At 58.7% G+C, this 22805-nt stretch overlaps 2 protein-coding genes across 4 annotated transcripts; one reads left to right on the forward strand and one right to left on the reverse strand.

Annotated features, from left to right (window-relative positions):
• Positions 1 to 6: 6 nt before the first annotated feature.
• Trappc5 (trafficking protein particle complex 5) lies at positions 7 to 1569 on the forward strand. Of its 3 annotated transcripts, none has more exons than XM_010605614.1 (2): positions 7 to 70; positions 956 to 1569. In XM_010605614.1, the coding sequence occupies exon 2, from the start codon at positions 968 to 970 to the stop codon at positions 1532 to 1534; it is 567 nt and encodes a 188-aa protein (XP_010603916.1). In that variant the 5' UTR covers positions 7 to 70; positions 956 to 967; the 3' UTR covers positions 1535 to 1569. The 3 variants fall into 3 exon arrangements, with proteins under 3 accessions (XP_010603916.1, XP_010603917.1, XP_010603914.1); XM_010605615.3 differs by having other exon boundaries at positions 53 to 142; XM_010605612.3 differs by having other exon boundaries at positions 54 to 221.
• A 2393-nt stretch (positions 1570 to 3962) lies between these two features.
• On the reverse strand, positions 3963 to 10544 carry Fcer2 (Fc fragment of IgE receptor II). The gene is made up of 10 exons (XM_010605616.3): positions 9651 to 10544; positions 9384 to 9506; positions 9149 to 9202; positions 8623 to 8685; positions 8391 to 8453; positions 8232 to 8294; positions 8061 to 8150; positions 5816 to 5967; positions 5596 to 5702; positions 3963 to 5301 (listed from the first exon to the last, which is right to left on the reverse strand). The coding sequence occupies exons 1-10, from the start codon at positions 9721 to 9723 to the stop codon at positions 5091 to 5093; spliced, it is 999 nt and encodes a 332-aa protein (XP_010603918.1). The 5' UTR covers positions 9724 to 10544; the 3' UTR covers positions 3963 to 5090.
• Between the last annotated feature and the right edge of the window lie 12261 nt (positions 10545 to 22805).

Raw genomic sequence — 22805 nt, forward strand, 5'->3', positions numbered from 1 at the left:
TCGCCTGCGCACGCAGCCCCTTTTTCGGCGCCGTAAAGCAGATCGGCCGGAGCCACCGCCGCAGTTCCGGGTGAGCCCCCGCGGGCTGGTGGCCCCGTTTTGTGTCGCGTGTCGTCCTCTCCCCGACCCTTCCTGCTGGTCTGTGAGTGCCGAGTCAGCGCCTCTGCTTCCGCGGGCCCCGGTCTCTGCGCTTCGGCTCCCCCCTGGGGGTTATGAGCAGGGTGGGCTTCTCCCCGGCCTGGAGGGCTGGGGCGGCGGTCTTGGGGTTCCGGGGTGTCAGGGTCCCGGCCCTGCAGCAGCTCAGCCCACCTTCCCCGCTGCAGCTGGTGAGGTGAGGGGGTCTCGTCGCTCCCGCTCCCATCGTCCACCCCTCGTCCTGCTGGTCCGCCTCGCGGACCCTTCCCAGACGCCCCTCTCCAGCCGTACACGGCGGGAGCCGGACCCCTTTCCCCACGGGCCTCACCCCGAGACGGGCGAGGATGGGGCTAGGTGACCCCTTTTCCCTCCCCTCCACCGTCGGTTGTGTCTTTGTGCCCTGCCAGGTAAGGACTACAGCACCCTCTCCTGGCTTCCCAAGTCAGGTGACCGTGCACCTCTCTGTAGTTTCGAAGAGTTTGGGCATGGAAGCCCCAACATCTCTGGGCTCCTTATTCAGAACTCATCCAGGTCATGGCAGGCTCCCCGGGTGACAGATCCACGCTGCCCATAGGGCGGGGTTGGGCCACTCCCCTGTGCCTCCTGGCTTGGCCCTTGGATCTCCTGTTCTCCAAAGCCCCAGCCCTTCAGGCCCCGATACACACACGTTCTCTCTTCGCCCAGTTATTCTGTCTTCCGTTAGGGTGGGCGAGTGCACAGTGCCGGAGAGAAGACGTCCTCCCAGGGTCCCCTCGAGGTCCCCCCCTCCGGTCTGTCCTCCCCAGCGCCCCTGACACCAGGTGTGCTGGTCTCCATACAGGGTGGCGGAGGTATGGAGGCGCGCTTCACGCGCGGGAAGTCGGCGCTGCTGGAGCGCGCGCTGGTGCGGCCGCGCACCGAGGTGAGCCTGAGCGCCTTCGCGCTGCTCTTCTCCGAGCTGGTGCAGCACTGTCAGAGCCGCGTCTTCTCGGTGGCCGAGCTGCAGGCCCGGCTGGCCGCGCTGGGCCGCCAGGTGGGCGCGCGTGTGCTGGATGCGCTGGTGGCGCGGGAGAAGGGCGCTCGGCGCGAGACCAAGGTGCTGGGCGCGCTGCTGTTCGTCAAGGGCGCCGTGTGGAAGGCGCTCTTCGGCAAAGAAGCCGACAAGCTGGAGCAGGCCAACGATGACGCCCGCACCTTCTACATAATTGAGCGGGAGCCGCTCATCAACACCTACATCTCCGTGCCCAAGGAGAACAGCACGCTCAACTGCGCCAGCTTCACAGCGGGCATCGTGGAGGCCGTGCTTACTCACAGCGGCTTTCCCGCCAAGGTCACGGCGCACTGGCACAAGGGGACCACGCTCATGATCAAGTTCGAAGAGGCTGTCATCGCCAGGGACCGGGCCCTGGAGGGCCGCTGACCCCGAGCGAGATAAAGGATGTGGAGGCCCCTTCCCACGCGTGTCTCCTGTCTTGTGTGGGGGCCTCGGACGTCCACTCAACACCTCGACCAGGTCCCAAGCTGGCGAGGGAGGCCAGAGCCCAAGGGTATTTATAATAGATGGGGAGCGGGGAGGGTCTGGGGTGGGTAGTGGGGAGACAGACAAGGGAGAAGGGGCCGGTGGAGATGCCGGACTTTCAGGACTCGGCTGCGGTGGTTTGCAGGCCGGCTGGAGAGTGGGCCGGTGGGGGGGAAGGTGTCAGGCTCAGATAGACCAGGGGCTTTCAGGAAGCAGAGAGTAAAAGTTTGTGTGATGCAGTCCAGGTGCTCGTCTGATGGTGGGAAGGGAGCCACAGAGAACAGTAGTGGAACGGGTGTGGCCGTGTTCCTGGGAAACAGAGTGGTTGTCCCGCTGCCTCTTAGGACTTCTCTGCTCCCAGACTGGGGTCCTTGGACCAGCACTGTCAGCAGTGCCTGGGAAACTTGTCGGTGCAGAAGCTCAGGCTCCGCCCAGACCTCCTGCACCAGCCTGCACTGTGGCACAGTTCCCAGGAGTTCCTGTGTGCCTTAGCGTGAGAAGCAGTACTTTAGGGGGTCGGGACCGCCGGGAGGGCTCCTACGTCACAGACAGCTGGGGCCTACCCCCAAGTCCCAGATTCTGTGGATTTGGGCTGTGCCTGAGGATTAGGATCTGTGACGCATTGCCGGGAGCTGCTGGTTGCTCCAGGAACCACGCTCTGGAGACCTGCCGGTCATGGGATGGGAGTCCAGAGTTCCCTGGGCATTCAAAATGCTTTTAAGTTGTAAAACACACAGTGGATACCTGAACACATTTTCCGTTTTGGAAAGTTACAAGATCTCATGTCAGGCATGACCACCACCTATTCCCAGGAAACCTCTCCTGATTTTTAGGGGAAATTAGGTCATTTCTTTCTTTCTTTCTCGTACCAGAGATTGAACTCGGGACCTTGTGCTTGTGAGGTGGGCGCCGTGCCACTGAGCTTCATCCCTGGCCCTCTTCATTTCTTTCCCTCTCTCTCCGGGATCCACATAAGTCTGTTCTTGAGAAGGAACTTTTGGAAACTTTAGCTGGGTCCCTTCAGTGTAAGAGAAGGGTTTAAAGTCAGGGTGGGTGGAGATTTTCCATGTGATGTTGGGGTTGCTCTGGGGCCGGGTCAGGGGTGCTGCCGCCATCCCAGCCAGAGGTGATCGTTGGGGTGGGTGCCGGCATGTTGGTGAGGAGGAAGCACGGGCAGCATAAATGGAACTCGTAGCACAGAGTCAGGCATGGAGCAGTGTGGGTTGTGGGAGGCAGGGCACCTGGGGGCTTGGGAGAGGCTTGGCAGGATGGCAGCTCGGGTCTGGAGTCAAGGGGCCGAGTTGAGGAAGCTGCAGTGTGTGCAGGTGTGGCGGTCAGTCTGGAGAGAAGCCGGAGGCCTGGAGGAGGGGTTGGAGCCGGTGGGAACAGAAGGGTGTGGGTAAGGTGCCTGGGAAGCTGTGTCGTGGAGGGAAACGTAGGAGTCTGGACTTGGCAGCCCCCGGCAGGATGTGGGGATGCTGGCCAGAATGGCTTCCAGGGCCTGGTGCAGGGGAGCTGGGCGGAAGGCAGGAAGCTGCAGTGACATCCAGCTCTGCCGGGCCAGGGAGGGGAGGGGCTCACGGGACCGCGTACAAGCTGGAAGCGCAGGGCCAGGTCTGTGCCCTCTAGCTGTGGATGAGCAGGGCACCTCAGAGAAGGGAGAGGGTCTGGATAAGCTACAGGGTTGGGCTGGTCCTCGTTTGGGGCAAGAGGCTAAGAGCCTGCGATCGGATGGCTTACAGTTGCAGCGTCGCTGACTTCGGCTACTTTGGGCTGCGAGGTCTCCTTGGAGACCCCAGGCCGGCAGGGGAGGGAAGTAGAAGACGAGCCCAGAGCCCAGCACAGGCCACGCTGAGCCAGGCAGCTGCACCACCCTTCCGTGGGCCGTGAAGCAGGCTCCACCCATCCATTGCCACAGGTTGACTTTGTCGAATGTTTACGGGGTACCCGCTATGAGCCAGAATTTGGAGACTCAGCTGGGAAGAAGGAAAAGGTGCCTCCCCCGCTTTTAGTCTGAAGCGGGAGGGCAGGCACAGACGGGCCAGAGATGTGTCCTGTTCAAGGGGAAATCTGACCAGACACGGCAGTACACGCCTGTAATCCCAGGAAGAAAAAGGGACAGGAGGAGTGGGGCCATAGTACTGTTGTTAAAATTTTATTCTTTGGTGCTAGGGCTTGAACCCAGGGCCTTGTGCATGCGCGGCAGCCCCTGAGCTCTATTCCCAAATGGGGTGCTGTTTTAAAGGGGGGCAGTTAACTCGGGACAGGCCCTACCCCCCAAGAGCAAAGACCAACGCATTGAGCCGGATTGGGCAGGGGTCGGGGAAGGGTGAGGAGCCTGCACACGGGAACCCTGTAGGACTTCGGTTTCTTCCGAGCTGGAAGGAAACTTGGGGCACTGAAGAGGGAGACAGCTGCCCATGGTGGTGCACTTTTGTGGTTTGAGTGCATGTGGAGGCCGAGGCAGGAGGGTTGCTTGAGCCCAGGAGTGCAAGGCCAGCCTAGGCCACGTAGCAAGCGTCCATCTCACATCCAACAAACGAAAATAGACGAGCGGAGGTGATGGGAAGGGGTGAGGAGCTGGTTGTGAAGATGGATGGGACTTGGAGGTGTTGAGGGAAAGAGCGAGTGAGCCCTGAACCTCTCCGGGCCCAGCGGGCCCAGCGGCACCTGGCTGAGCGGCCGGCTGGCGTGGTCCGGTCTGCAGACAGCTTCCTCTGTGTGTGAACTGAGGCCCCTTCCTCTGCCGTTCCGGACTGCGGGACTCTGTCTGCTCTGGGGACCTGCAGTGCCCCCCACAGTATTCCTGGGGCTCATTAGACCCCAGGGTCTCCGTCCCCAGGGCCCCTAGTACATTCTAGTAAGAGGAGGAAACTCAGGTGGAGAAGGCGTGGACTCCACTTCAGTTGCTCTGGATTCTCACAGTTGGTCTTGGAGGGGGTGGGGTGTGGGGGGGAAGTGGTCTCAGGCCAGTGGGTTCCCACCTTCCACCCCGCTGCGACCTCATTGTCCCGTGTCGCTGGTGCAGGTGGCCAGGAGGACTTGCTGCCCAAGCTGCGGTGGGGTGTATCCTGTCGTGCTGAGGAGTGGGGTGGCAGCGGAGGGGACACCGGACGAGGTGGGGTCCTAGGTGAGAGGTCTGTGTTCTCCACAGCTCCCTGGATGGCTGGGCCGGCAGTCTACACCCCAGTGGGCAACGAGCTTGCCAGCGGGGACGGTCGTGAGCCTTCGAAGGCAGGTAGGGGGTGATGGCCAGCTGGGCTGAAGGAGCAAGGGACGGGGGCGGGAAGGGTCAGTGTCTCAGTTCGGGTGGGAGCAAAAGGTCGTGGGGACCTTTGAGCCACAAAGTGGCGTCCAGGCTGAGGTTGGGGGTCCTCGGGGCCTGGCTCTGGGTCTGGCTGTTTCTAGGATCAAGAGGGAGGGAGGTGGGAGGGATCAGAGTGAGGCGGCGGCACTGTCAGGGGCTGTGTGCTGAACCAGAGCCCAAGCCAGAGACCCGTGAATCATCTGTGGCGTCCGACGGGGTGGGTGACCCGCACGTGGCCAGCTGCTCGCACACCCAGGCGTCCAGCCAGCTGCGGCAGAAGGCGTCATTCCACTTCCCCGAGCCCTGCATCATCACGCAGTCCTCTCCCTGGGCGTTGTTGGGCTCCCCTGACTGCCAGTTGCTGCGGGAAAGGCTCTGAGTCAGGTGGGGGGGCGGCTGCTCTGGGGCTGGGCCTCATCCATAGTCCCTGTCCTCACAGGTTGCACCTCCCTGGGTCTGGACGAGGCCCCTCCGCGGTTCCACACCCCCTTCTCCCAGATTCTCCCTCCCCGAGCCCTGCCTGTTACTTCCCTGTGGGCTGGAGAGGCCCCTCTCTGGGCCCCGACTCCAGGACTTCTTCACCAGTAGCCTCGAGTCCTTCACCGAGCCTCAGGGGAGCGCCTCTCCCCCCAGTCTGCCCGGGACCCCGACTCACCTGTAGTCCACAGGGCTCCCATCCATCCAGATAAACTCCCCCTCTACGTCCAGGTCCCGCAGGCCAATCCAGGAGCCCTCCTTGTTGGCATGTTTGGTCAGGAAGTCCTAGGGGGCAGGACAGGACTGGAGGCCCGGCGTGGGGCTGGGTCCCTCCCGTCCACTTACAGGGGTGTCCTCCTGACCCCCACCGACCACAGCTTCTGCAGAGCCCAGGCTACCTGCTCCTCCTGGCTGTGGATGCTGACCAGTCGGCCTTCCAGGTCATCGCAGGTGAACCGGGCCTGGACCCACTGCTTGGCGCCTTCGCCAAAGTAGTAGCACTTCTGCTGGAAGTTGACCCACTGCTCGGGGCAAGTGCTGCAGTCGGAGCCTGGGGTTGCACATGGAGGAGAGGCGTGGGGTGAGGGGCACAGCAGGTGTCAGAGTCTGTCCCGGACTCACTGGGTCTGGGCTAATAGCAGACCCACCCGGAGCCTGACGGGCGATGCGCCTGGCCAGCTTCCCTGGGGCTGTCATGCTGCCCATGGTGTAGGACCAGCTCCCTAGTGGGGCCGCCTCAGCCACCGGTGCCATGGCCAGACGTCTCAGGGTTAAGGTCAGCGCCATGGCCAGGGACAGCTCAGCCGCAAGCACAGCTTTGCCAGCAGCCCCTCCCCACGAGCACCTCCAGGGTCAGCAGCACCTCAGCCACCATGGTCACCAGAAGCACCTCAAACACCATCACTGTCAAACAGCCACCATCCCCACAGACACCCGGATCACCATCGTCACCACCAACACCTCACTCACTGTTGCCAGAAGCACCTTAACCACCCTCGCCACAAACATTTCGACTACCGTGATTCTGACAAACACCTCACCCGCCATTGCCGCAGACACTAACCACCATCATCGGCCACCATCACTACAAACTCAGCAACCACGGCTGTCACAAACACGTCAACCACCAGCACCATGGCCGCGGATTCCTCCAAGGTTAGCCAAAGACCAACACCATCGCCATCACTACCTCAGGGGTAGCAGCCTCTCCACTGCCACCAACATCACCACAGACACCTCACAGCCAGAAGCACCTCGCCTGTCACCACTAGGAAGACGTAACGGTCAGAAACTCCTCAACTTGACACTGACATTCTCAACACCTCGACCCCCTACACCGTCACCGCGGACACCTCCGAGGTCAGCGTCACTCATGCGAACACAGGCACCAACCGCTGCCCGTCCTGGGCTTGCCAACCACACCAGCCATGCCCACACCGTGGCCAGCTCACCCGCTGTCCCCGGCCACTGTTGCTGCTAGCAAACCACCCCCCTCAGTGCTCCAGCCCCTTTTGGGAAGTGGTGGTGGTTTCCTCTTTTCAGAGGCACCGACCCTGAGAGCCCACGGGAAAGGAAAAGGAGGCTTCGGGGAGGGGTCCCAAAGTCCTCCACCCGGGGCCAGCTTGGTCTCTCTCCCCTTTCCCCACCTGGGGGAAACTCAGACACCGTAACTGTCACCAAGACCCCAAGGTGGGAGGTGAAATCTGCCGTTACTGGATGGATTCTCTTTTGCTTTAAAATACTTCCTTTTTCTGAGGAGCTGGGATGGCAGTTGGTCTCCGGCATGGTACGCAGTGCTCTGTCCCTGGGCACTACCAGGACTAAAATTGGCTTGGGTTTTTTTTAATGGGGCTTGGGTATCCACGGCAGCGTGAATCAGATGTACCTCTGACCCACGCCATAGTAATCAAAGCTCAGCCCCGTGGAGATGCAGGATTAAAACAGAGAGAGAGCACCTCTGGATCTCTGAAGGGAGCTTCGAGGGCTGGATGTGGTGGCAGGCACCTGTAGAACCGGCTACTCTGGAGGCTGAGGCAGGAGGACCGCTTGAGCCCGGGAGTTTGTAAAGTTTGAGGCCAGGCGGAGCAACACGGAGACAGTGTCTTAGTTAATAGTCATGATGATGATGTGCTGGTGGTGACCGTTTTTTGTGACGTTTATCCCGAGGCAGACCCAGAGCTGGGCTCACACCTCAGGCCCTGGGTCCAGATTTGGGAAGGAGCAGGGATGGGGACGTGTGTCGGGGTGAGCGTGACCCAGCGTCCCAGTGGGGTTTCCTGCTGGTATTCCCAAAGCTATGCCGTGTCTCTGGGGACCGGACTCTCCCACCAAGCAAGGCTTCCTCTTCTACTCAGTTGTGGCAGCCGGGGCTTCCCAGGGGTAGAAGACCAAAACCCAAGAGCAGGTCAAGGCTGGGCTGCCGGTGGGGTGGATGGCAGGGCTGTGAAAGCCTGGTCTCCACCGCACGTCGAGGGCACAGCCTTTGCTCTCTTGCAGCCTGCTGGCTTCCGGGGGCCAATGTCCCCGCCGCCCCTGCCACCCAGGGAAGGATGCGGCCAGCCCCGCGGCCTTGTCAGTCACTGCACACATCCCCTCCTCGGCCCCTGGGGGACCCTGCTGGCGGCCACCCCCAGGCACACTCACCCCTGGATGCCTGAATCTCCATCCACAGCTTCGCCACCTCTTCCTTCAGTCTTCCCAGCGAATCCAAGGCCGAGCGCCTCTGGTTCAAATCTTAAGGGACCAGGCGTGGGGGGTTAGCACTGTGCGACCCACTGTCCCGGCCCCTGCTCCCCACGACCCTCCCAGGCTCACTTTGCGACTTAATGCTGCCCATATCCTCCTGAAGTCTGTCCAGGTTCCAGGAGAGCTCGGAGTCTGTTGGGTGTGAGAGGGAGGGCTGGGCTCAGGGGGGACCCGCGTGGGGCGTGGGCCAGAGGTCGCCCCAGCCCCGAGGTCCCACCAAGCTCTCACCCTGGGATTTCATCTGCTGCTGCTGGGCCCGGAGCTCTTGCACGGTCTGTGACATCAGTGCCGCTGGTGACAGGAGGGACGGTGTCAGCGGGGTCCCCCCCCCCGGGTCTCAAGTGCTGCCCGCTCGCTTTGCAGTTCCCAGGGGTGGGGGGGCCTCAGCTGGCCTCGTGCAGCCTGGCCTGTGCTCACCCCGGGCCCGTCTCCCTCCGGGCCGGCCGCAGCGGCCACTCACCCTGGGTCTTCTGGGCCATCTGCTCACTGTGGTGCCTCTGCAGTTCCTTGGAGAATCGAGACACTGGAGCAGCGGAGAAAAGAGGTGTCCCGGGAGCCACCGTGGCAGGACCTTGAGCTGCACTGCACCCCAGGGGCAGCACCTCCTCCACGTAGAAGCATCGTGGTGGCTTTTTGTTTTTCATATTTTTGGGGGGTAGGGGGATGGTGGGAGATGGCAACATTCCGGAAGGCACAATAATACAGTGTGCTTTCTCTCCTCACCCAGAAGTCGGTATAACATCCCAACATAAAGTCCTACAAGTCATTGTTTCCGCAGCTTTGCCCATTAGTTCACGGCACCAAAGTCGCACCCATTTTACAGGGGCGGAAACTGGGGCACAAGCGGGTTCCAGCTGCGAAGTTCACATCGTTCTAGGGACTTCAAGCCTCCTGGCGTCTCTCTCTCTCCCCTTGGGGAAGGGAGCACCCTAGGCCTACAGAGACCTTCACTTCCACCCCCGCCCCAACCCAGGGCCCCCCATTACCGTTCTGGGCGGCAGTGACTTCCAGCCGTTTAAAACTCTTCAGGGTGTCCCAGTCTGGACAGCGGGGGACAGGGGAAGGGGCGATGGGGCGGGCGTCCCGGCCGCTCACACCCCACCCTGCAGCCCGGGAGGAAGGTTTTGGGGTGACCCGGCGCGGGGGACGGGGTGGCGGGGACAAGCTGGGGAAATGGGCTCCCAGGAGCTGAGTCGGGGCCCCGGGGCTGCGGGTCCTCACGCCACAGAAGAAGCAGGGTCAGCAGCCCCGCCCAGAGCGCCGCGGTCAGCAGCCCCAGCAGCGCGAGCTGCAGCCCCCGCCGGCAGCGCCTCTTCCTGGGAAGATCGAAGAACTCTCCCGGTTCTGGCGGGGAAGGAGGAGGGCGTAGGGGAGGCTGTCCGGGTTGGGGGGACCCCGGCCCTCTGCCCGCCCCGTCCCGTCCGGGTCCCTCCCAGAGCCGGAGCAGTGTCCTCCGTCGCCGTCCCTAGGTCTGGCTCTCAGGCTGACCTGGCCCCTCCGGGATCATCGTGCGGGGCCCCGCGCGCTCCGAGCCGCTGTCCCGCGCGGCCTCCGACGCCATCGGGCTGCCAGTGCCAGCCGGGGGTGCATTTTGTGCAGAGGGAGTTGTCGGGAAGGAGGGGCCCTCTGCGTCCCTCTCCTGCCGGGCTCTGGGCCAGGAGCTCGGTAGCTCGGGGTTCAACTCCCTACCCAACCCTTGGGTTTTTCTTTAAAAAAAAAATCACCCTCCTGGCCCGAGAGGGGCTGGGGAGCACCCCCTTATCTCCCGAGTCCCCACAAAAGAGCCCTCTCACCTGAGTATTGATTCTCGTCCATGGCAGTCCTGCTTGGATTCTCCCGGTGACGGGGTGCTCTCTACCTGTCCAGGCTGTTCTTTCAGTCACCTGTTGTGGTTTCGGCGGGGATCTAGGTTTCAGCAAAGTTTAGGAGGAGACATGGGGCCCTTGTTGTCAGCCTCCGTTACTTGGGGGTATGCGCTGACTTTGATTCAGTTCCTCAGCCAAAGTCAGTCTTGTGGCGAGCGGGAGACACGGCTGGCAGGGTCTCACCAGCCCGAGACCAAGGCCACACGGCCCTGGCCGTGCTCCGTGAACGGTGAAGTCGCACCTGGGAGAGCCTGGGAGGGGTTTCATCTCCGTGCGGCTTCTTCCGCCGCAGAATGCGGTATTAATAATTCCTGTCCGGTGCTCGTGGGAACATGGACAACACCCAGAATGCCGCAGCTCTGACTAAATCCGCTGCAGCCTCGGCCAGCTTTTCTTTTATTCTTTATGGTTTTTCCGTTAGTGTTTGTAGTGTGGGGAATGGGTGCATATCGCATCTTAATCTTTTTTACATCTCCCCCGCCCCCCGATCTCTTCCCATCCCCGGGTCTTTTTCAAAAAATCTCCGAAAACTTCTACCTCTTATTTTGCTCTTTAAACACTTTGTGCCTTGGGTTTCTCATATAAGAGAAATCATGCAGTTTTTAAGCCCATGTGTCTGACTTATTCCAGCAAACATTATGGTCTCAAGCTACATCCATGTTCTTACAAATGACTCATGCATCCTTTTTCGTGGCAGTATAGTACTCCACTGTGTAAACACCACCTTTTCTTCATCCATCTGTTGATGGGCATATAGGCCACTTGTAAAATTTAGCTGTTATGAATTTGTATATAGCAGCTCAACCTTGAACCTCATTCTCTGCTCTGAAAAATGGGAGAGAAAATAGCATCCCACCCATGAGGCTGTGCCAGGACTGGATGGTTTACTAATGCAGGTGGGGCTTTCTTTGTGCAGGGGGCCTTCAGATCCTAAATGTTTATCAAGCATCCAGTTCTGCTAAAAATGCAGACTGTTGCCTGGCCTCCGCGTCCTTCTCCTCCAACACACTCAGAGTTCTTCAACTTTAGAGCAAGCACTGTGTCAAAGGAGGCCAAACTGGGGCTCAGTGGCTGCCCCCGCCTTGCTGTGTGACTGTGGACAAGCGGCTCGCCCTCTCTGAGCCTGGGGTGGTGGGAGTGTGAGCCAGCCAGGATCTGATGAGCGGTAGCTCAGTCCCATTCTGCCAGCATGGGAGGAGCACGGGGCTGTCACCATGCCGGAACCCAAGGTGGGTACGTGTGGGTGGGATCCCAGCTCCTCCCTGGATGACTGCCTCAGTTTACTCACTTGTAAATGGAGCAAACAGGAGTGCTGACCCTGCTGGCATGGCAAACACATAGTAGGTGCTCAATAAACCTGGGGACCCAGGGAGCATCCTAACTGCCCCGCCTTGAAGGTAAATCAGTCAACCGCCTCCCATAGCAAGGGAAGTGGGGCCTCGAACCTGGGACCTTGGACCTGGAAGCCTGTTCCACGGGCCGCCTGGAGCCACGTCTGCTGGCGGGATCCTGACATCTGCCCAAGTCTCTGTGCTGAGAGGTCCTGTCGTGGCCTGCCACCTTCCGTGGCTCCCCAGTGCTCTGTACAGTCAGTCAGCCCCCAGAGCACCCACGCCTCACGCCCCTGCCCAGCTGTGGCTTTCACTTTTATCACGACGGCTACTCTGTCCCGCACAGAGCAGGTGCAGTCACACAGGGCCGTGCAGTCACACAGGACCGTGCAGTCACGCAGGGCTGTGCAGTCACACAAGGCCGTGCACTCACCTGAGCTGGAGCTGTCTCGACCTGCCGGTGGGCCAGACACAGAGGTCAGCGGGCCCAAGCAGTGAGAGGTTTCAGCAGCGGGAGATGCGCTTTCTTCTGAAAGCTGGTGGCTTCTGGCTCCACCGACCTGATTATGGCCCCCTCACTGCCCCCCCAACACCGCAGTCCCATGGCCTTTCCTGGCGCGTGCTCCCCACCACCGGGGAAAGTCCGGGCTATTCTTACCTCAGTTCTCAGGTAGGCCGGCTCACTGAGACCCAGCGATGCTGATCGCGTTCCTAAAATGCCCCAGGAAGTGAGGGGGCTGAGTCGAGATTAGAATCAGGCAAATATGTACTAGGTCCCTGAGCTACTGTGGAAAAGAAGGAGGCAAGGACCGAGGGAGAAACTGGCCTGCGTTCGGGCCAGATAGGACAGGTGTGTGTGGCCGGGAACGATCAGGCTCCTGTGTGGGCTGACAAATCTGATTTTCACAACCATCCTAGGAGTCGGACGCCCCCTTAGTGGTGTCGCCTATGAGTGAAAGATTCAAAGCCCGAAGAGGTAAATTACCTTGCCCGAGGTCACACGGCTCGTGGACACCAGAGCTGGGATTTTGCCAGGATGCTACCCAGCCTCCCATTGGCAACCTGCTCTTCTCCCGTGAAAGGGGCCCCCACCCCCTAAGCCCCTCCTCACTCCCAGGGGAGTGGGACTGTCCCTTCCCACGACCCCTCCTGTGCCTTTCGTGCTGGAAGACGGCCTCCTGCGTCTCCACAATCCACCTCTCAAGCCAGACTCGGCTGGGCGGGACACCCATCTGGCCGGACTGTCTCTTGGATGGTGCCCCCCAGAACAGCAGAGAGCATGTCGTTCACCCGTCACCCCGGCAGCAGGCCGGCAACTCTGGTGGCCTGAGGGCTCCGCTGCTCTTGAGGGAGTCAGGTGATGATGGCCAGGTACGGGGACGGCCAGGAGGAGCAAGGCCAGGGGAGCCGTGGCTGGAGCTGCTGGCTGTGCTGGGCACTGTGGGGCTTTTGTGGGAGCCAGGAGGGTGCAGATCCTTGGGGCTGGGGGCCGTGGTGGGCACCAGGACAGGCCGGGGGATGGACAGCAGGCTGTCCAGGGACGAGACCTGCAGGAGGAGCGTTAAGGAGCAGCCGCCTGGCCCCAAGGGAGCTGAGGGCTGGAGGCCCAGGTGGGCTTGGAGAGGGACAGGCTTTGGTGGGGCCGGGTGCAGGGCCTGCTGTGGTTGGGGCCTCTCCTGGCTGCTCTCCCGGTGTGCAGGAGGGAGAGGAGACTTGGGGACAAGTTCCCGTCGGGAGGTGTTCAGGGCACAGGCTGGAGAGCCTGGTCCTGGGTGGGCTGGGAGGGAGTTTGGTCTTTTCGTTTCTTTTCCCTTCCCCTTTCCCCCTCTTTTTTAAAAAATAGTACTAGGGACTGAACCCAGGGCCTTTGTGCTGAGCTATTTCCTGCCCTTTTAAAAAATATTTATTTATTTATTTTTAATTTTGAGACAGGGTCTCACTAAGTCACTAAGTTGCCCAAGCTGGGCTTGACCTTGAAACCCTCCCGCCTCGGCCTCCGGGGGCACAGGTGTGCCCCACCATGCCTGGCAGAGTCCAGTGCTTTTGAGCTTCTCAGGGTGCTGCAGGATCAGGTATCCCAGCCCCAGGGCGTCCTTCCCAGGCTGGACCTCTGGGTCCCTGCCTGGACGTCACTTGGACTGGAGGACACTGGGCCCCCCCCACCCCGGGACTGAGTCACATGACTGCCCCACCGCTTCCCCCTGCTCCCTGCCTGCTGGGGGAACAGGAAGCTGTGCGGAAGTGGGCCCCAGCCCGAGGGGAGGGCGGTCGTTCTTTCAGGTTCGGGGTTGCCCAGTTGGGTGGGGCCCTGCTCACCGCCTCCTGGGAAGGAGCCAGCTGGGGCTCCCGTCTCCAGGTCCCCCAACAGTTCCCAGCTGGAATCCCCCAGCTGATCTCAGCCTTGACATCAGCAAAACAGACGGGTCCCGCTCAGCACCCGGGACAGTTCTCTGCAAAGGGACCAAGGGGCTTGGGGACCCTGACCCAGCCTCGTCTGACACAGCCTGGGCTCAGCCCCCCGACTCTATCCCGTCCCACCTCTCCTGGTATCTCCAAGGGGAAGAGAGTGAACATGGTAGGTTAGGTGGCGAAGGGCGGGAGGGCTTCCAGGAGGAAGCCTTGTTTGTTTGAGACAGGGTCTTACTGTGTAGCTCAGGCTGGCCTTGAACTCATGGCGATCCTCCTGCCTCAGCCTCCTGAGTGCTGGGATGACAAGCATGCGCCACCACGTCCAGCTGTTTGGTTTTTATATTGAGGAGTTAGCGGAGGGTCCTGGCACTAGCAACTTCCTCAGATCCCCTCATCTTCTTTTTATTTTGAGTCAGGGTTGTGAGCTCAATGAGTTGCCCTGGCCGGGCTTGAACTGTGATCCCCGCACCTCAGCCTCCCCGAGTGTGGCGCTTACAGGTGCGGAGCGCAGTGCCCCGGTGGGAGGAGGCTCTTCTAAAACTGTGTTGCTCACTTTCCACACTGCCGGCCTTGGGGGTGATGGGTCTGCGCCTGTGACGAGGGCCGCTCTGTGCATTCTGCAGGACACCCGGCCCCATTCTTGGCCTCTTATCAATTAGATTTCAGGGGGCAGAGGGTCAGCACCCCTACTCCTACCCTGCTGAAGACCACTGCTGTTTTACAGCCTGAGTCGTGGTCATGGGTACGGAGAGGAGGGTGCTTTTTAGTTGGTTTATTTGTTGTTTTGAAACAGGATCTCGCTATGTAGCCCAGGCTGGCCTTGAGCTCTCAGTGATCCTCCTGCCTCAGCCTCTTGAGTGCTGGGATCACAGGTGTGCGCCACCACGCCAGGCTTTTTCAGATTTTGTTTACATTGTGGTAAAATGCGCACAGCATACAATTCATCATCGCTATTCTATTTAACTGTACAACTTTCACAGCGCTGCCCAGCCATCCCCAGCAGCCTTCTCCAGAACGCCGTGGTCTCCCCAGGTGGAGATTCTGTTCCCCCCTCTCACCCCAGCCCCTCCAGCTGTCACTTCCTGTCTCTGTGGCTCTCATGGCTGCAGGGCCACCCACAAGCAGAATCCTGCTGCCCGTGTCCTTTTGGTCTTGTTCCTCTGATCACGCATCAGGTCCTAAAGGTCCACCTGTGCGGTTGCGTGAAGTTGAAGTTTTGCGCCCATACATGTGCAGGGTTGTGGGGCGGTTTCAGGCGGTGGGGCAGGGCTGGGGTGCCAGGGCGAAGAGGTGCAGGCCCGGGAGGGGGTGACTGGGTGAGGGAGAAGCAGACCGCGACGCCCGCTCAGCCTAAGCGTGTCCCCCCGCCGTGGGTCCCCCTGACACGGGACCCTCTCCTGCCAGCCAGGGGAATCTGTGCCAAAAGCCAGGGGCCCCGGGGACTCCCTCAGCCTTGGGGCTGTGCCTCAAGCATTCCCCGAGGCCCTCATGCCTTGGTTTCCCCCGGGGAGGAAGGCACGGGTGCGGGTCCTGCCCCCACCCTGTGCAGCCCCGGAAGCCTCAGCCCCCAGGGGCCCCAGTGCTGTGGGGAAGTGAATTTCTGAAGAAGCGGGGTGGGCCCAGAGGAGGGCAGCTGTGATTCAGCAGCGCGAGGATGGTGGAGTGTGGATCCCCCGACACACAGTCGCACACACGCAGACTCACAGGCATTGCACTACCAAGCCGCAGACGCACACACAACACACGAGCATCACAACAAATACACGGACACCCACAGGCGCACAAACAGCACCATCCAACCACGGATCTGTGACCATGGCCCCCACGGGTACAGCCCACAGACATCACACAGCACGTACACGGAGGCAGGGACCCCAGGACACAGCGTGAGAAGTAATGCACACTACGTACACACACACCACCGAGGTAGAGGCAAGTTCCCCGAAACAGACGCCACACAACCAACCCCCACCCCCACAGAGGCGAAACTACATCCACACAACCGGGACACAAAACGCAAGACCGCACGTCCAACCCAAACACAGTACAGATCGCCGCACCGATGTGACCTGTGCAGCCACAGACGCCCGCGACACAAGCACACAGATACACGCTGACGTGGGTTAGCACACAGAAACACACGGGTACCCCGGGGGACGCGCACAGAGCATGGACCTGCAGTGTAGACACCACAGACTTTGAGTGCGGTACAGGTGCCCGCTGTGCACACCACAGCCGCCAGCCGGACCACGTGACCACGTACAGCGTCTCCCCCCGCCCCTCTCCACACTTACTCAGTAAACAAGCATTTTCCAAGCTCCTACTGTGGTGGGTTGTGCACTGTCACGATTGCAGCACTAAATGAGCCACACAAAGCACCGGGTCCCCACAGGGAGAGCAAACATCCACACTGCGAATGTGCATGGTACTAATAAAAACAGAAAATGGAAAAATTTCCTGTCCTCAGACCTAACGTTCTCAAGAGGCAGATGGGTGTTAGTGATGAGAAACAGAGTGGACCAGAGGGTGACAGGTACCGGCTGGGCTGACTGAGTGGCTCGCCTTTGAGCTGGGAGCCCTGAATAGAGGGAAGGAGCCAGCCTGTGAAGATGGTGTCCCTGGCAGAGGAAACAGTAGGTGCAAAGGCCCTGGGGCCTGTGGTGCATGGAGCATGGAGCAGACCTATGTGTTTGGAATGGATTGCGCCCAGGTGTGGGCTGTGCTCCTGCTGATCACGGCAGTGCTCCTTGCCTCATGGACCAGGGCCCTGTGTATTTTCCTGCCTCCTTCCTGGCTCCCGACTTCCACACCTCTTATTTTTGATCTGTCTTAACCCTTCCTTCCCATGGCCCCTCCTTTATTTCAGAGGCAGAAACACCCTCCTTGGTCTCTCTGAGACCCCTCCTCAGTCCCTTTCTCGCACCCAGCTCCTGACTATGTCTTCCTCCTGCATACAACCTGCCATGGCTGCCTTGTGCTCTGCGCCTGAGGTTCCAGCTGCCCACGGCCCATAGTTCACAGGACTCTGAACCACCAGGACTTTGCCTCAGCGCAGCGTGCTGGGGTGCACAGGAGCCCCCGTCTGCCCACTGAGGCTGGCCTCATTGTGCCCTGAGCACCCTCCGTGCTCTTTCCTCCGTGCTCCCATGCAGAGCAGGGTCAGCAGGAAGAGGGAAGGGTGCGTGGGTGGGGTGAGAGCGGAGCTGCCTTCCTGGAGCCTTGGAACGGAGCCCGGGTTTGTGGTTTGTGCTTCACTGCACGGGGTGGGGAGAGGTTAGGGGTGCGTCTCCATGACCCGGAGAAGAGCACTGTAGGGCCGAGTCCCAGGTCCAGGAGGCTGGGCCTGCCCACCTTGGGACTTCTGAGGGATGCTCAGGGAGGGTTTTTCTGAGGAAACCCAAGGTTCCCTCAGAGGATGGGACATTGTGTGGTGACCCCCCCCCCAGCCCCTAGGAACCCAGAATTCCTAAAGTCAGGCTTCCTCTCAGGGGCCCAGGCCCCTAACCTCCTGGAGACCCAGGAAACCCCTCAAAGACCAGCCCAGCCCCTCCAGTCAGGACCTTAGACCCCACCCTCAGGGACCCAGGCACAGCCCCGGAGGGACCCAGGGAGCCAAGACCCAGCCCCACTCTTAGGGAGTCTCGGCCCAGTCCCTCAGGGACAATGCTGTGGGAGAGCGTAGGTTTTTACTTTTGTTTCTTTTCTACGTTTTAAAAGTTTGTATTAGTCCCTATTTGTACTACATAATGATCCATTCGTCCTAGGGAAGCTCTGTGTCCCCAAAGGCCTCTTGATTCTTTTCAGGTTCCTTCCCTCCTCCCTCCCTCCATCCCGGGCTCCCTGGACGCTGGGGTGCTGCCTTCTCAGCGTCCGTCTGTGAGGTCGGGATAGGCACACTTCTCTCACACAGCACTCGGGCACAGGACCGCTCCCAGGGTGTCAGGCTCTAACAGATGGGACATTTTCAGGTATTTCTGGTAGGACACCAGCCCTGTAGTTAACCACCGCTCTGAAAGGCTTTTAGGGGGAAAAAACCAAGCCCCCCCAAAGCCTGCAAGGACCTGTGTGGCTGGCACCTCCCCTCCAGTGACCTCCGGGTGTGCTCGTTTATTAATTTTCCCGCCTCCTACTGAGATGCGCGCTCCAGGGGACAGGGTGGCCTCTGGGGTCCTCACTGTGTCCCCAGCCTGCGGCTTAATTCGTGACACGCAGTACACATTTTATAGACATCCGATCTGCATGAGTGGCCTGTGGGAGCGGTGAGAAGCTACCACAATGTTTTGTTTTGGTGTTTTGGGGACAGGGGCTCACTATGGAGTTCAGGCTGGCCTCAAACTCACTATAGCCCGGGCTGGACTCAAACTGGAAGTGATCTTCCTGCCTCGGCCTCCCTAAATGCTGGCATGACAGGCGCGCACCACCACGCCTGGCTACCACCATTTTAATGGCTTTAACACAACACAAACGTGCGATCTGATACGGGCCTCCCTGGGCTAAATTCAAGCCCGGGCAGGGATGTCCATCCCGAAGGCTCCAGGGGAGAATCTGTGCCTGTTTCAGTTCTGGAGGCTCATGGCCCCTCCGCAACCTTCTGAGCCACCAGAGACGGGGCGTCCTTTGTAGGAGGCGTGACCGAGCTGCCCACAGACCCTAGGGGGCATTCCCACTTGGTGGAGGCCGAGACGGTGTAGAGACGAAGCGGGGGGCCCAAGGCTTTCTCTTTGTGCCTGCCGAGCCCAGCCAGCCGGGCCATCCGCGTCCAGCTCAGGGGCCCAGGAGAGGCAGAGGTTGGGGCCACAAGGGGGGCCAGGGGCACACGCTCCCTGGGGGACTGGGCTGCCCAGGGCTGTGCCTGCTTTGGAGAGGCCCCAGGGCCTTCCCCAGAAACCTCAGCCTTCCCAAGAAGAAGATCTCGGGATGCGAGGGGGTTTCCTGGGATCGGGAGGAGAGAGGTGGGAGATGGGCAAGGTCAGGCTGTTCTATCTCCAGGCCATTTTCCTGGAAACTGGGGTGACAGCGAGGCCTGTGCAGCCAGGAAACCCGTGCTGGGCTCCAAGTTCTCCATGATTTGCTGACTCAGCCCAAGGGGGGGTGGCCACGCGGTCACTCTGTGGGCCATTGGGGTCACCACTGCAAGACAGGGGGCAGCGGGAAGGGGCCTCTCCGGACCTCCAGCCCTGTTCCCAGCCTCTCTGAGGAGCCCCTCCTTTCCCTCCACGCCCCAGTCCTGGGGAGTCGTGCAGGGAATTTCCCACACCTCACCCATCACACAGGCACCCCCAGGGGGGCAACGGCCACCACCCAAGCCCCGGCGTTTCACTAGCACAGCTCCCAAGTAGTCAGAAAAAGTTGGTTCTGGAGCGGACGACCCGTACCGAGATACTTTTTAAAAAATATTTTTATTAGCACGTCTTGATTTTACAAACGATTGGATTTTAATGTGATACTTTTATACATGGGTATTTTTTCGTCATATCCACCCCCTCCTTACCCTATGGCCTCCCATCCCCTTTTCCTTGTCTAATAATAGTCTCTGATTCCACGTGTTAGGGAAAACGTGATGCTTATCCTGCTGAGTGTGTTTTATTTTGCTTAACACGATGACCTCTGGTTCTGTCCACTTCCCTGCAAAGGGTGTAATTTTGTTCTTTATGGTAGAATAACACCTTAGGACACATAAACACATTTCCTTTACCCAGCTGTGTGTTGATGGGCACCTCGGCCGGTTCTATTTCTTGGCTGTTGTGAATTGCACCACAGCAGATAACCCTAGAAAATGCTGATTTTAATTCCTGCAGGCACATGCCGAGGAACGACGCTGCTAGATCACAGGGCATCTCTAATTTTAGATCTTTGAGGAGCCTGCAGAGAGGTCCCCACAATGGCGGTGCTGACTGATATTCCCTTCAGCACAGTGGAAGAGCTCCTTTCCACCTGAGTCCTCACCAGAGTTTATTGCTTTTTGAATTCTATTTTTTTTTTTTTGGAGGGACCCTGGGGATTGAACTCAGAGCCTTGCGCTTATGAGACAGGCAGCAGCGCCCCTGAGCTAAATCCCTGGCCCTTTTGAGCCCTTGATGATAGTCATTCTGATTGCCCGCTAAGATTCTTCAGTTAGTGTTTCTATAATTGCTATTACATAGCTTTATTTACCCATCCATCCACTCCTCTACCTGCCCCTCGACCCATCTTAGTACTTCTTGGCATTTCAAAGTAAGTTGCAAAACCAAAAATGAAAAAACACCAAAAAGCGAAATAAGTTGCAGGTTTACTTGAACCAACATGAGGCTAGCCACCTGGAGAGAAAGCAGGAGTTCCAGGTGCCAAGAGTAACTGTTATAGTTTGGCTTGGAAACATCGCCCAGAGCTTTATGTGTTGTGGCATAAACTTTAGGGGCTGGGGTCTTGTTGGAAGAGTCACCAGGTGCATGCTTTGGAAGGGGATATTTTGTCCCCTGAGCCTTCCTCCTCCTCCTCCTCCTCCTCTTCCTCCTCTGTCTCTCTTCACTTCCTGTCTCAGTAGATGAGCAGCTGTTCTCCACAGATGCCGTCCGACATGCTGTTTGGGTTTGTCTCAGGCCCCAAGCAAAGAGACAAGGGACCATGGACTGAACTTCTGAAACTATAAGCCGGTGAGACTCTTTCCTACGTGAGGTTGATTTTCTCAGGTGTCTGTTCACTACAGTGGAAAGTGGACTAACGCGGCTACTGTTTCTAACCTGGTGTCCAAGGGGACTGGGTTTTTATAGAGTATAAAAGAAGAAGGGATGGGGATGTTGCTCAGTGGTACAGAACTCGCCTAGCATGCATGAGCCACTTGGTTTCACACCCAGCTCTCACCAGTGAGGAACGGCACCAGATGTTGATTGGTCTTCAGCTCCTTATGATAAAAAGCTTTCAGATAAGAATTGTCATAACCAGGAAATGGCTCCAGTAGGACGATTCTTATGTTCGTGGCACTAGGGAATCTGGAGAAACTGCCTTGCTGGGTCCAAATGATCTAGGCAACTTTGGTCTCATGCTTCACGTTTCACCGAGGCTGAAGAATTTGGGGGCCTAATTGTCGTGGTATTTAAAATCTTTTCTCAAATAAAACTAGCCCTTGTTCGTGGGAGACTGCTCCATCCTCACCCCTGGGTTGGCCGGTCTCCTCCTCGATCAGCGGGAGCCCCTGTCTTCCCCCATCTGCCTAGCCCCTTGTGGGGGGCACGCACCGATTCTCACCTTTGTCTCTGTTCAGGGTCTTCCATCCGCGCCCCCGAACTCTGGAAGTGCTAAAGTCTCTCCAGGGTCAGAAGACGCCCTCCCTCCCTCCCTGTTACGGGTTCTATCTAGATGTACCCCCAGACCCTCATGTACTCAGACGCGGGCTTTAGGGTGGTGACTGGGTCGCTGAATGAGATGTGGGAGGTGGAGCGCGGTTGGAGGGGTGGTCACTGGGGGCGTGGCCTGGAAGGGTCCACCTCTCGTCCTCCCCGACCGCCTCTCTTCCTTTCACCCCCATGCATGACGATCTCTCTCTCCTCCGTCATGCTGCCCTACCTTGGATACGACCGGCTATGGACTGATACCTCTAGAATCCATGAGCCAAAATAAGCAAGCCTCTCCTCCTTTGACTTGTCGGTGCCGGCTATTTTGTCCCAGCCATGAGAAAGGTAGCGAAGATACTGACCAAACAGAACTTCTACGTATGGCTGGCAGGAGTGGAGGATGGCGAAACCACTTTGGGAAATGGTGGCGGCTTCCCAAAAAGTTAAATGTTCATGTATTATGTGACTCGCGCCCACACATTCACCAAAAGGAAGTGAAAACTTATGAAATCCATGAGCTGTGCTTGCGTGGTGTTGCCTAAAAGTCCGCATACTAGCAATTTAATCAGCATACTCTATGTGGATGGCATCTGCAGGTGAGGACTCTAGTGGGGTGTGATCAGGGTTAGATGAAGCCACGAGGAATCTTCCATGATGTCCCTAGTGGCGTTTTCACCAGAGAAAGGGAGGCCCCTGCTGGCATTCTTGCTGTGTCTGTCCACACCTTGTCCTCCTGCATGTTAGGACAGGGTTTCACACTTGATCTTAGCCAAAAGGTCAAGAAACAACTGGGACAGGGTTGGATATGGGCTGAATGTGTCCAGCAGAGATTCTTGTGTTGGAAGCCTGGTCCCTGGTGTGGAAGAGATTTAGGAGGAGTAGGAGCACAGTGGGTGGCCAATGGGGATGCTGCCTTTGAAGGAGATAAAGGTGGTTGTCATGAGATCCTGGTTAGATCCCGGTTCTCACAAGAGCATTGTTATAACGCAGCAAGACCAGCCCCTCCCCACTTTTTCTGACTTCCCGTCTCCCCTCCTGATCCCTTCCTCTTGTGTAGTCTTCTGCCCTGAGGCTGCCTGCCGTGATAGTGCCCGTCAGTCAGGGGGCCTTACAAGAGCCAGTGAGGAGCTCTTTGGACTTTGAGCCTCCCAAACAGTAAGCTAAATAAACCTGCTGATAAAGGACTCAGCCTCAGGCATTCTGTTTCAGGAATTAAAAACAAAAAAATGAACTAATTCCTGCAGTCAAAGTCTTTATCACAGGGTTGCACCATGCTCCGGGACCTTCCCAGCCTCCAGAACCACGAGCAAACCAAACTTTTGTTCTTTATGAATGACTGAGTCTTGGGTATTTTGTTTGTAGAAACATAAAACAGACTAAAGCATCATACAAGGATTTGCATAGAAGCTCAACTTGTATCGGAAACAACCCAAGCGTCATCAGCAGGTCTTAGGGTTCAGATGTAAAATGTCCCCCAAATGCCTTATGTGTTTGGATCACGGGGGTGCAGTGGCGGACTCGCTGCAGGTGGGCCCTGGTTGGAGGTGGTCACAGGGAATGTGAGCTGGAAAGGTACATTCTTGTCCCCAACTCCTCCCTCTCCTTTCTGTGTCCTGGCTGCCACGGCCGAGAAGTTTTTCCCCACTGCGCCCCTGCGCCATCCTCCTCCTGCCTTGTGGGTGTTGGATATTGTGACTCGGGGGCAGGAGAGAACAGGTGAATGGGTGA

Source organism: Fukomys damarensis, unplaced genomic scaffold (assembly GCF_012274545.1).
Source record: "Fukomys damarensis isolate Sample0158 unplaced genomic scaffold, DMR_v1.0_HiC HiC_scaffold_37, whole genome shotgun sequence".
Classification (NCBI taxonomy): Eukaryota; Metazoa; Chordata; class Mammalia; order Rodentia; family Bathyergidae; genus Fukomys; species Fukomys damarensis.

Bases quoted from the DNA above. Each gene is read 5' to 3' on its own strand.
- Fcer2 (XM_010605616.3), bottom strand. From the start codon at position 9,723: ATGGCGTCGGAGGCCGCGCGGGACAGCGGCTCGGAGCGCGCGGGGCCC. The intron at 8,686-9,148 runs GTAATGGGGGGC...CCGCTGCTCCAG, and splicing joins AGTCACTGCCGCCCAGAACG to TGTCTCGATTCTCCAAGGAA. The intron at 8,151-8,231 runs GTGAGCCTGGGA...TGGTCCCTTAAG, and splicing joins GGGCAGCATTAAGTCGCAAA to ATTTGAACCAGAGGCGCTCG.